General features: G+C 36.6%; 1 protein-coding gene across 1 annotated transcript; it reads left to right on the plus strand.

Annotated features, from left to right (window-relative positions):
• Positions 1-4473: 4473 nt before the first annotated feature.
• LOC140831088 (3beta-hydroxysteroid-dehydrogenase/decarboxylase-like) lies at positions 4474-11238 on the plus strand. The gene is made up of 12 exons (XM_073194859.1): positions 4474-4831; positions 6090-6179; positions 6304-6437; positions 6711-6881; positions 7135-7260; positions 7418-7497; positions 8014-8212; positions 8731-8836; positions 9373-9547; positions 9757-9913; positions 10221-10287; positions 10501-11238. The coding sequence occupies exons 1-12, from the start codon at positions 4576-4578 to the stop codon at positions 10644-10646; spliced, it is 1707 nt and encodes a 568-aa protein (XP_073050960.1). The 5' UTR covers positions 4474-4575; the 3' UTR covers positions 10647-11238.
• The last annotated feature ends 81 nt before the right edge of the window (positions 11239-11319 follow it).

Here is an 11319-nt window from a genome sequence, read left to right on the forward strand (position 1 = left end):
GTTACATATGGATATTTTGGGTCCATTTAGAGTGCCCACCTACAATGGTGAACGTTATTTTGTCACTATCGTTGATGATTTTTCTTGAGGCACTTGGGTATATCTCATGCATTCAAAGTTGGATATACTCCGCATCCTCCAACAATTTTTTGCTATGGTGCAGAATCAATTCTCCAAAACTATTAAAGTTATTTGCATCGATAACACCTCTGATTTCTTCAAATCTGAGTGTAGTTCTTTTTTCTCCTCCCTTGGAGTCATACACCAAAGCTCTTGTCCATACACACCACAACAAAATGGTGTGGTTGAACGAAAACATCGCCATATTCTTAACATAGCAAGATCTTTGTGTTTCCAAGCATCACTTCCACTAAAATATTGGGGTGATTGTGTTTTAACTGCGGTATATCTCATTAACCGCACTCCTAGTCCTCTTATTAGGAACCAAACACCTTTTGACATACTATTTTGTAAATCTCCTTCTTACTCTCATCTTAGAGTCTTCGGCTGTCTTTGTTATGCAACGATATTAACCCGTGACCACAAATTCTTTCCAAAAGCAAATGAATGTGTCTTCTTGGGTTTTTCTAGTGTTCAAAAAGGCTATAGACTCATGGATCTTAAGACCAATAGATTCCTGATCGAGGGATGTAGTGTTTCATGAAGATCATTTTCCTTTTGCTCATCCAGGAGATTCTCCTCCCTTTTGTTCTCATCCATTATCTTCCATGGATTCTTCATATCTTCAACATTCAGATTCCATCCTTGAATCATCTACTGCTCATTCCGTACTTCCTCCACCAACTGGTGACATCGTGGTACAGCCACGGAAATCAACATTCTGATTATTCTTGTCCTTCTCTATCCAGAGATAGTTCCGCTTCATGTGTTTATCCTATATAACATCACTTACGTTATTCAAACTTTTCGCCATCTTATCAACACTTTGTAGCAGCAATTTCCTCCATGACCGAGCCCCATTTTACCATGAGTCAGTCATTGATCCTAGATGGAGGGAAGCAATGAACTTAGAACTTGCAGCATTGGAATCTAATCACACTTGGACAGTGGTGGATTTGCCGAAAAGCACTAAACCCATTGGGCGTCGTTGGGTTGACAAGATAAAATACTTGTCGGATGGGAAAGTTGATCGTTTTAAAGCAAGATTAGTGGCGAAAGGCTATACTCAACTTCCGGGGATAGATTTTCATGATACATTCTCTCCCACGACCAAAATTGTCACCATTCGATGTTTATTAGCCTTGGCAGCAATTAATCGATGGAGTCTTAATCAAATGGTTGTGGCCAATGTATTTCTCCAAGGAGATTTGGATGAAGAAATTTTCATGTGTGTGCCACTAGGATATAAAGTTCATGGGACTAACAAAGTTTGTAAATTACGCAAGTCCTTATATGGCCTCAAACAAGGGTCTCGCCAATGGAATCACAAATTTGCTAGTGTCATGGTTGAGGCGGGATTTCGACAGTCACAATATGATCATTCTCTGTTTTTGAAGCATGATTCTACTTGTATTACCCTTTTAATTGTTTATGTGGATGATATAGTCATCACATGTAGTAATGAAGTTGCCATTGCTCATATCAAGCAATTTTTACACTCCAAGTTACAACTTCGAGATCTGGGGACTTTACGGTACTTCTTGGGACTTGAAATTGCTCGATCTAAGGAGGGCATTTATCTTAATAAAAGAATGTATGCTTTAGAACTCATTTCTGGAGCTGGTCTTTCGGGGGCAAAACCATTTGACACACCGTTTGAACAACATAAATGGTTAACCAGCTTGGATTTGAATTTGATCATGAAACATGACACTTCAAATTATTCTGTTCTTTCCACTCCTGACTCTTATACTCATTTAGTTGGGAAGTTGATTTATCTTACAATCACAAGACCTGACTTGTCTTAAAGCACTTAAGTTAGTTTATGATCTCGCCCGAACAATCTCACATGGATGCAACCCTTAGAGTTGTGAAGTACATTAAGAAGTCGTCTGGTCTTGGTATTACGCTTCCTGTCAATAGTGGCCTAACTCTCACTGCCCACTGTGATTCGGATTGGGCAGCTCGCCCCATGACGCGACGGTCACTTACGGGTTGCTGCATCAAATTGGGAAACTCTTTGTTATCTTGGCGAACAAAAAAGCAAAGCACCGTGTCAAGGTCTTCCGCTGAAGCTGAATATAGGGCCATGGCTACAATCACATGTGAAGTAGTCTGGATCACTGGTCTTCTCTCAGACATGGGCGTACATTTGCAAGGCTCTGCCGTCTTATATTGTGATAATAAAGCAGCCTTACATATTGCGGCGAATCTTATGTATCATGAGCGCACCAAACACATCGAAATTGATTGTCATTTGGTGAGAAAAAATCAAGGCAGGCTTGATCAAGACGGAGCACATCTCTACGTCTCAACAACTAGTGGACATATTCACCAAGGGATTAAGCAAAGAGCAACATGGTTTTTTGTTGTCCAAGCTTGGTGTTCGTGACCTATACTAGGGGTGTAAACGAACCGAACATGCTCGCGAGCTTTTCGAGCATGTTCGATAAATATTCGATTCGTATTCGAACTTATCGAATTCGAGCCGAACTCGAACATGTTCGAATTTTTTTTCGAGCCGAACTCGAGCCTAAACTAATATATTCGATAGTTCGCGAATAGTTCGCGAACCTTTATTTAATATATATATATATATATATATATATCTTCTTATACTTAAAGCATGCTATTGCACTAAGGGGCCAGTTTCTTTCCGGTTCTCGGTGATGCCAAATACAGGTGTCTATTACAAGACACAGCTTAGGAGACCCAAAACCACGTGTGTTGTTTTCTACTCTCCACCTCACCCTTGACAACCCGGTTACACAAGCTTTATGCATTTCCTCCTCTTTCCCCTTCCCCCTTCTTCCTCTTTCGTTGGATTTCGGCTTCCCCTACCTCAGTCACCAGCGTCCAAACTCTTTTCCTCTTCAATTTTTGTTTGCCTCCTACTTTCACCAACTCCACGTTATCGTCGCTGCTGTCTCTTCTCTCGGCTTCTGCGATCTGGTTGGGTTCTTACGCCTCTTCGGTATGTTTCTTTCCCACTCTGTCTTGTGCGCCTTCTTTTCACCGCTACGGCTCCTTCAGGCGGCCACCTTCTTCTTCCTTCTGTACCCTTGTTTAGTTGGCTATCTATGATATACTTCTTCTCCTTCTCAGGTTGTCTTTGCCTCCGTCTCTCCCGCTTTGCAGCACGCAGAGCCCTACAAAAAACTTTCAGGTGTGTTTGTCATTAATTGGTTAAAAATTACAAATTACAAAATAATGGCTCGAATATTTCGAATCGAGCTCGAATCGGAGATATTTCGAACTACAGTTCGATTCTATTCGAATCAAAATTCGAATAATTCGAATCAAACTCGAGCCCGAACTTTATTTCGAATCGAGCTCGAACAAAAAATTTTCATTTTTTCGAACTTCGAATCGAATACGAATATTACACATATGTTTCGAGCTCGAGCTCGAATATTAATATTCTTGTATTATTCGGCTCGATTCGGTTCGATTGCACCCCTAACCTATACCAAGCTTGAGGGGGGTGCGTTGGTTATATACATATATAACATAAGTCGTGTTTTGTGATTTTCCAAATAATACGTTTATACGGTTCGTGAACTTAGAGCTTATATATATAGCTCTCTATCTGTAACAACAAGAATAGTTTTTTTGATCTTCTTCAATAAGAAAGGACCGTAGTTCCTCTATTTCCAGTTCACTTTTACAAACCTTACTATCCGAAAATATTTAGAATAGCTCGCAAATAGATTCGAAGATTTCGAGCCAAACTCGAACTTTCATTCGAACCGAACTCGAGTAAAAAAATTAAAAATTTTCGAGGTTTGAATCGAGCTCGAACTTGAATACTCGAGCCTTAAATTTTTACTAATTTAGCATTTTTCTACATATAGCATGTTGTTCTCTATCAATGTCTCTTCTCTGTCGCCTCATTTTATGTGCTTCTTTCCTTACTCATTCAGCCGTTCGACTTGCCAATTTATACATATGCCAATAGTGAAATCCAAAATTTTTTGCTGGTTTTTTACATTAAAATTCTTGGTAGAGGACCCGACACTCTCCGACATTTTTGAATACACGAGATAGTTTGAAAGGTCTTTTTTATTTTTTATTTTTGGATATTAAACATGCTAGCCATTTTTCAGGTAGCAGAACTCCGCCAGATGCATACAAGTCATACGAAAGACTCGGTTTTTTTTTTTCCTTCATCACAGTATTCTAAATTATGTCGAATTAATAAAACTGTTTCCAATTTAAAATTTTATTAAAGGTAATTTATTACATTCTATCTAATGAGCACAAACACATCTGATACGATCTCAAATATCTATTTTCGACCGGACGTGTATTTAAATTAATTAAGTTACAATTTAATATTTTTATAATGATATTGAATTAATAAACTGATAAGAATAGATCACCCACTGTCACTACAAGATCCAGGTTGAAGTTTTGTTAATTAGATTACTGTATTTATTGATTAATAGGGACTCGATGGGGATAGAGTTCAACCCAATGGGCGGTGGGGAGGAGAAGTGGTGCGTGGTGACCGGCGGCAGAGGCTTTGCGGCGAGGCATCTGGTGGTGATGCTCATCAAATACGACATGTTTTCGGTGCGTATTGCTGATTTGGGGCCCACCATCAAGCTGGATTCTGACGAGGAGAGTGGTGTTCTTGGAGAAGCTTTGAAGTCTGGCCGCGCCGTGTACGTGTCCGCAGATCTCCGTGACAAATCGCAAGTGCTCAAAGGTGCTCTTTCCAACATTATATTTTTGAAATTGATGGTTAATTTGTATGAAAAAAATGAAGTTACCTATTCTCGCGTTCAATGGATGTATACTGTCGAAACAAGTTGTTAAGCGTGTGAACAAATCAAATGAGGAGTTACATCTTTCAAGCTCGGTTAGATTTTTTTTTTTGTTTTTTAATTTAATCATACTTCAATAATGTTCAGGATTCATTATTTGGTTTGATTATTTAAAAACACCGATATGGAATGAGCTTTAGTTAAGCTCTGTTTTACGGTAAATGATGTCGAAGTTTGATTTGATGAGTTAAGTCATATTTAGCTCAAGTTAGCTTTTACCGATTGATGGAGCCAAATCTGAACTCCGAGTTTCGTTTTCTGGACAAATGCTTACTTGTTTAGGGTATCGGTTTGCAAAGGAATATAATTTTTTCACATCTTTTCCTTGTGAGTTTACTATGTTCGTTAGCATTTTGAAGATCGTTACACAAAATTGGTGTGGCTTATCTGACAGTGTTGTGGTTATGAATCAAAATGTTTTTAGAGAGAGTCTGGGATTGTTCATTAGACAGTTAAAAATAAGAACGAGAAATAACTTAGTAAGAGTGTAATTATGCAGTCCAATCTGATTTCTGCTGCATCTATTTATTGCAAATTCGAGCATCTAGCCTCTGAAATGTGTCATTAGCAAACTCAACTTTTGTAACTAATAGTGAGCTTTATGTCTTTTTTAAATTTTCTTGGTAGCAATAATGGATTTTCGGCTCCAAAGCATTATAAATTTTGTACTTAGAAGCGAATCCGTAAAAAAAATTTAAATTTGAAGTGCAAAAAAGTGTAATTTTAAAGGTTTTGTAGGTGCCTTTTGCTTCTTTCATCTCAAGATTTCTTAGGGATATCAATTGATTGAAAACGATAATTCTGAAATGTCTTTGTTTTTGATAAATATTATTTTCTGTTTATTGATGAATAATTTAATGTACGAAATGATGTGTGTTTGGAGAAAAAATTTGAAAAGAAAGAAGTTAAAAAACTAGCCTAAAGACAAAAAATAATGGGATATTTTTCACAAAAAGAAGAGAGCTGAATTTTCAATCCTGCACTGATGTATTGAAATGCTGATAATTTGGGTTACTTAAAAATTTAAACTTCACGTTTCACAATGTACTTTACTGTCTTGTTTTTGTTTATTGAACTTCAGTACAGACTACAGATTTACGTGAGTGTTTGAACTTTTCTTAATTTTTATTGCCATTGCAGCTTGCCAAGGATCTGAGGTTGTCTTTCACATGGCTGCTCCCGATTCCTCTATCAATAACCATCAACTCCATCACTCTGTCAACGTACAAGGTTAGTTTTTATGTTTCCTTGATCTTAGAAAGATGCATGTACTTCTTTCTGAAATACATCATCCTTATTCTTTCTCACTAACGAATTTACCCCCACTTTATACTAATAGTTCAATGATATGTAGGAACCAATAACATTATTGATGCATGTATCGAGCTGAAAGTAAAACGGCTTGTTTATACAAGCTCACCAAGTGTTGTCTTTGATGGAGTCAATGGAATTATAAATGGAAATGAATCAATACCCTATCCTGCTAAGGTATTGAATGGAGAATATTGATATTTTTGTTGGTTGAATGCTGCATAGTGATTATCTGATGCAGTAAGAAGAACATTGTTAATATTTTTTTTAGTTTTTCATTCTGTACTGGTTATCACTTGTCATTTCAATGCTAAGAACCTTGATGTTTAATATCTTGACCTATTAGTGTGAATGTTCAATCCTGAAACCCCACCCATGCTTTTCATAAAGCTTTTCTTTCAGCTATTCTTTATAATCTAAATCACTAGAATTCATATGGTCAATTTTTAGCACAATGACTCGTACTCCAGCACCAAAGCTGAAGGAGAGGCCCTAGTTATCAAGTCAAATGGATCGAATGGACTTCTAACATGCTGCATCAGACCTAGCAGCATTTTTGGCCCTGGTGATAAATTGCTTGTTCCATCTTTAGTTGATGCTGCAAGGGCCGGGAAATCAAAGGTAATTAGTCGAAATATCTAGTGTTATCCATCTGGAAACCATTAGTTCGTCAAGTTATTTAAGAAAGAGTAACATTAACCTTTTATTTCAACACATGTTGTGTGTTTGATTGGCATACGTAATTTTGAAGTTGATCCATGAAGCTATCCTTCCTCTTTTTTTATTTGTTTTCATGTTGATATGAATTACATGCTGCCTTGTATACTGAATGATTCAATCATTTTTATCTGATGTTCTATTATGGAATGGCCAGTTTATCATTGGAGATGGGAACAATATGTATGATTTTACTTATGTTGAGAATGTGGCACATGCTCATATATGCGCTGAACGAGCTTTGGCATCTGAACAGCCAGTATCAGAAAAAGCTGCTGGACAGGTACATTTTTTGTAGAAAGGTATGCTTGATTGTTTTATCACGCAAATTTGTTCTATTTTGATAGAGTGATTTTTCCCTTTAATACGAATTAGACATATTAAGCCTCATTTGTCGACGAGGATGCATTGAGATGTTTCAATGGAAATCATTCTTGCAGGCATATTTCATTACCAATATGGAACCGATTAAATTTTGGGAGTTTATGTCTCTTCTTCTTGAAGGTCTGGGTTATGAGAGGTATTTTTGTTCTAAAGCTTGTGCATCCGTTTTTTTTAGGACAATTCCCCAGCTCCCACCATTCATTGGTGCCTAGCAATGAGTTCAGAATACAAATTTTTTTATGGCCGGTATATTTGCTCATGTGACCAGAAGAAAAGTTGAAATGGCTGTTTTGGCTTGATATCAGACCTTAGGGTGGAGGTCTAAAGTTTTATTTGCTTATGTCGACATGATTGGAAGTTTTTTTATGTGGTTGTCCTGTGTTGCCTCTTTTCTTGACTTGTGAATTATGTATTTAATGATCTCTTGTACCGTTCATATATGACTGCTTAGACAAATGCTATGATAGTATGAAATCTAATAGCTTTCCCTTCTGCATGGCTAAGAGCTATTTTTTATGGAACAAGGCTAAGAGCTATTTTAAGACTCCTACTTTGTTTATTATGCTATATTTCTGTGAGGGATTGTTTTTTGTTTCATATATATAATTAACAATTTAAGTTATCTCTATTTCTGATCTTGTGTAGTATGCAGGCCAAAAATTAAGATTCCAGCTGCTGTTATGATGCCAATTGCAAAGTTGGTAGAGTTTATTTATAAACTTCTAGCCCCCTATGGAATGAAGGTACCCCAGTTGACACCTTCAAGAATTAGACTTCTGTCTCGGAGCAGAACTTTTGATTGTTCTATGGCAAATGATCGTATTGGCTACACTCCCATTGTCACACTCCAGGTACAAGCATTCCTATAAAGAGTAAACTCTCTCTCGTTCTCATCATTGGGAAATACAATTGTTTAAGTTGGTTGCAAGCTGGAGCTCTACCATCTCATGATTTTTTTTTTTCTATCTGGTACAATTAGGTTCTATTGAGTTTATAGGGTTTGATGATGCTGTGTGCATATGTATGCAGTAATATACCAATGTTATTAATCCCGTGGAAGTTGGAACAATAATAACTTTTCTAGTTCCATTAAGTCACTTCATTCAAATGCTCAATGTTGATAAGTATCAACATTTTCAAGGCATTCATAAGATTAACTAGGCAAACACACTAGTTCGTGAACAAATGAATATGTTTAAGAATTAAAGTGAGACTGAACTCCTTTTTTTGTTACAAATTTTTTTACCTCTTTATCAACTGAATAATTCTGATTTTACTGGTGCGGTACTCGTGGTGTGTGGTCTCATCTATGTAGCACTATTTTACGCACATATTTGCATTTTGATTTGTTGGATGCTGTTATATACAGGAGGGCCTGAGAAGGACTATCGAATCATACCCACACTTGAGGGCTGATGCTCAAACTATAAGGATTGGGCCATCTAAAGCTGAATTGCTGCTCGGCTGTGGAAAATGTACTGATATTTTGCTTTCTGTGGGGAGATTTTTTTTTATGCTTTACATGGATTTAGATTTGCATGCAAATGAGATTCAACTTATATGATGAAAAACTTATCTATCAATCTCATACTGAAACACAGGTTGTGTTTGCACTGATATGCATCTTCGAACTAGGATATCTGGAATCATGTTTTAGGTTGAATATGTTTTACAAATGGAATAGTTAATTAGTTAATGTAAAGCCATACTAATTTTGGGGTATAGTGGCAAAAATCGTCACTGGGTAAGTGCTCTGAAACATTGGCAGGGATGCAGCTCATAAAAAATACAAAACAAAATGTATTGGCACTTTTCACAGAATATCACTTTTTTATTATTGATTTATTGGCTGCTTCTTTATTGCTAGTAATCACACCCTTTTTGCAGCTTGATTTCAATCTTTGTTCCTCATGGAACTCAAAAACTGCGATGCAAATAACAGTCCAGCTATATTATTTGACTTCGAGTTTGTAATCCATTTCACTATCTCTAATCGATAATGATGATGCAGTGGCTGATGTATTACTGTGGAGGAATAGAAAGGAAACTTTTATTGTATTGTTGATCTTGGCTGCTTTTTACTTCAATTTCGTGGCAACTGGCTACACCGCCATTACTGCAGTTTCCAAGCTTCTGTTAGCAGCATCAGTTTTCCTTTTCATCCACAGCAAGCTACCCAAGAAAATGTACTCGTGCTTATCTTCTCTTTTTCCATATATATATATATAACAAACACTTGTGCTTACCTTTGCTGGCGGCGTTACCCTTCATCCGTTTCCTTTATTCTTAAATGCGAATGTGCTGCTTTGAAATAATGTAATTCATTTGAAATTTTATAATGTAAGTGGCATAAAAGTGGTGTTGAAATGCTCATTTCCACTTTGTAATGTTGTAGATTGGGATATGAAATAGAGAAAATTCCGGACTCGAAATTTCATGTTTCAGCAGCTGCAGCTCGTCAAATGTCCTTGTCTGTGGCATCAAAGTGGAACTCTGCTATGAGTGATCTAAAATCACTTTGTAAAGGAAATGACTCTATGCTTTTCTTCAAGGTAAAGGAAATGACTCTATGCTTTCTTCAAGGTAAAGGAAATGACTCAGTGCTTTTCTACAGCTACAAAAGGTACTTGTGAAAACTTTTCATTCATCAACTGCTAACAACCTTTTCCTAAAATTATTATGACTTCACTTTATTTTAATGTAATTTTGGGCTCACAGGTTGACAAAAGTTCCCATTTATTCTCTTTTTGTTCACTAATCCCCATTAAGGAGAAATTACCCAAAATATTTGTATTTCACAGACATTGCTTCTTTCTTGCCTCTTAAGTTATGTTCATTTTTAATTTGCTCTTGAAGCAGGTAGTTCTCTCTTTATTGCTTGTCAGCATGGTTGGAGCATTTTCACTGCATAATATTTTTGTGATAGGTATGTAAGAATCTTGTATGTTCTATGTATTTTGGGCATGTATTATCTGAGCGTGTCTGTGAAGTTGACAGTTGAGATATTTTATTTCAACGGCAGCATATGTGCTCTAAATTATCATATGCGTGCTTGCTACACGTGTAGGAGTGACATACACTTCAAAGTTCTAATACTCATGGCCTTTATGACTTCAATATATATATTTGAACGTGGCAGGACTTCCCATCATCTTCATTGCTTTTGTTGTGTATGAGAAAAAGGAGGAAGAAATCGATAATTTGGTCATCAAAGCTCTCTCATTCGGGTGCAAATTAAAGTCAGACTTAACCAGAAAAGTTTCCAACTCAGAGAAACAGCAATAACTGGTGAAAGCGCCAAGTATCTCTCTACCCTATTTACCTGCTGCAACTATTTTATTTATTTTCTTTTAAATTTTGTCTTCCATTGGTTATGTTCTACTCCCACTTAGACTTAACTGAGAAAAAGAAAGATGAGCTCCAAAATATTTGAGGATACATTTTCGACATGATATCTGATAAAAAGAAAGAGGAGGTCCTAAATATTTGCCCATACATTTTCTACATCAAACTTTTGACATGAAGGAGCAGCGTGTGCATTCTATCCTTTGCAGTCCGACGCTAGTGTCATGGACCTTGAGTTTGGTTTCTCTTGTGTCTTTTTCGTCGTTCTTCCTTTTTCTTCCCAATATTGTGTGATTTTTACAATTAACCGAAGTGTTATTTTGGATTTGCAGCATTTGAGATGTTGACTGAAAGTAGCGTTTTTAATGTTTTGTCACACTGCCCTTTTATTCATTCCTCTCACTTACCCATCGAAATCTTTTTTTGCCCCCTCAAGATCTGTTTGGAACTATGTTTGTTTTGGATTTTATGTTTGTAAATCAGTGGCTCTGGTATTTTTATTAATTTAAAAAAGATTTCATTTTTTATTTTATTTTATATATTTCACATCATTATATGCATATTTAGGCTGTACTTTACGCACATCACCACCAAACCATTTTCACATTACAAG

This window comes from Primulina eburnea, chromosome 4 (genome assembly GCF_022965805.1).
Source record: "Primulina eburnea isolate SZY01 chromosome 4, ASM2296580v1, whole genome shotgun sequence".
NCBI classification, from domain to species: Eukaryota; Viridiplantae; Streptophyta; class Magnoliopsida; order Lamiales; family Gesneriaceae; genus Primulina; species Primulina eburnea.

Bases quoted from the DNA above. Each gene is read 5' to 3' on its own strand.
- LOC140831088 (XM_073194859.1), top strand. From the start codon at position 4,576: ATGGGGATAGAGTTCAACCCAATGGGCGGTGGGGAGGAGAAGTGGTGC. The intron at 8,213-8,730 runs GTACAAGCATTC...TGTTATATACAG, and splicing joins CTCCCATTGTCACACTCCAG to GAGGGCCTGAGAAGGACTAT. The intron at 8,837-9,372 runs GTACTGATATTT...ATGATGATGCAG, and splicing joins GCTGCTCGGCTGTGGAAAAT to TGGCTGATGTATTACTGTGG.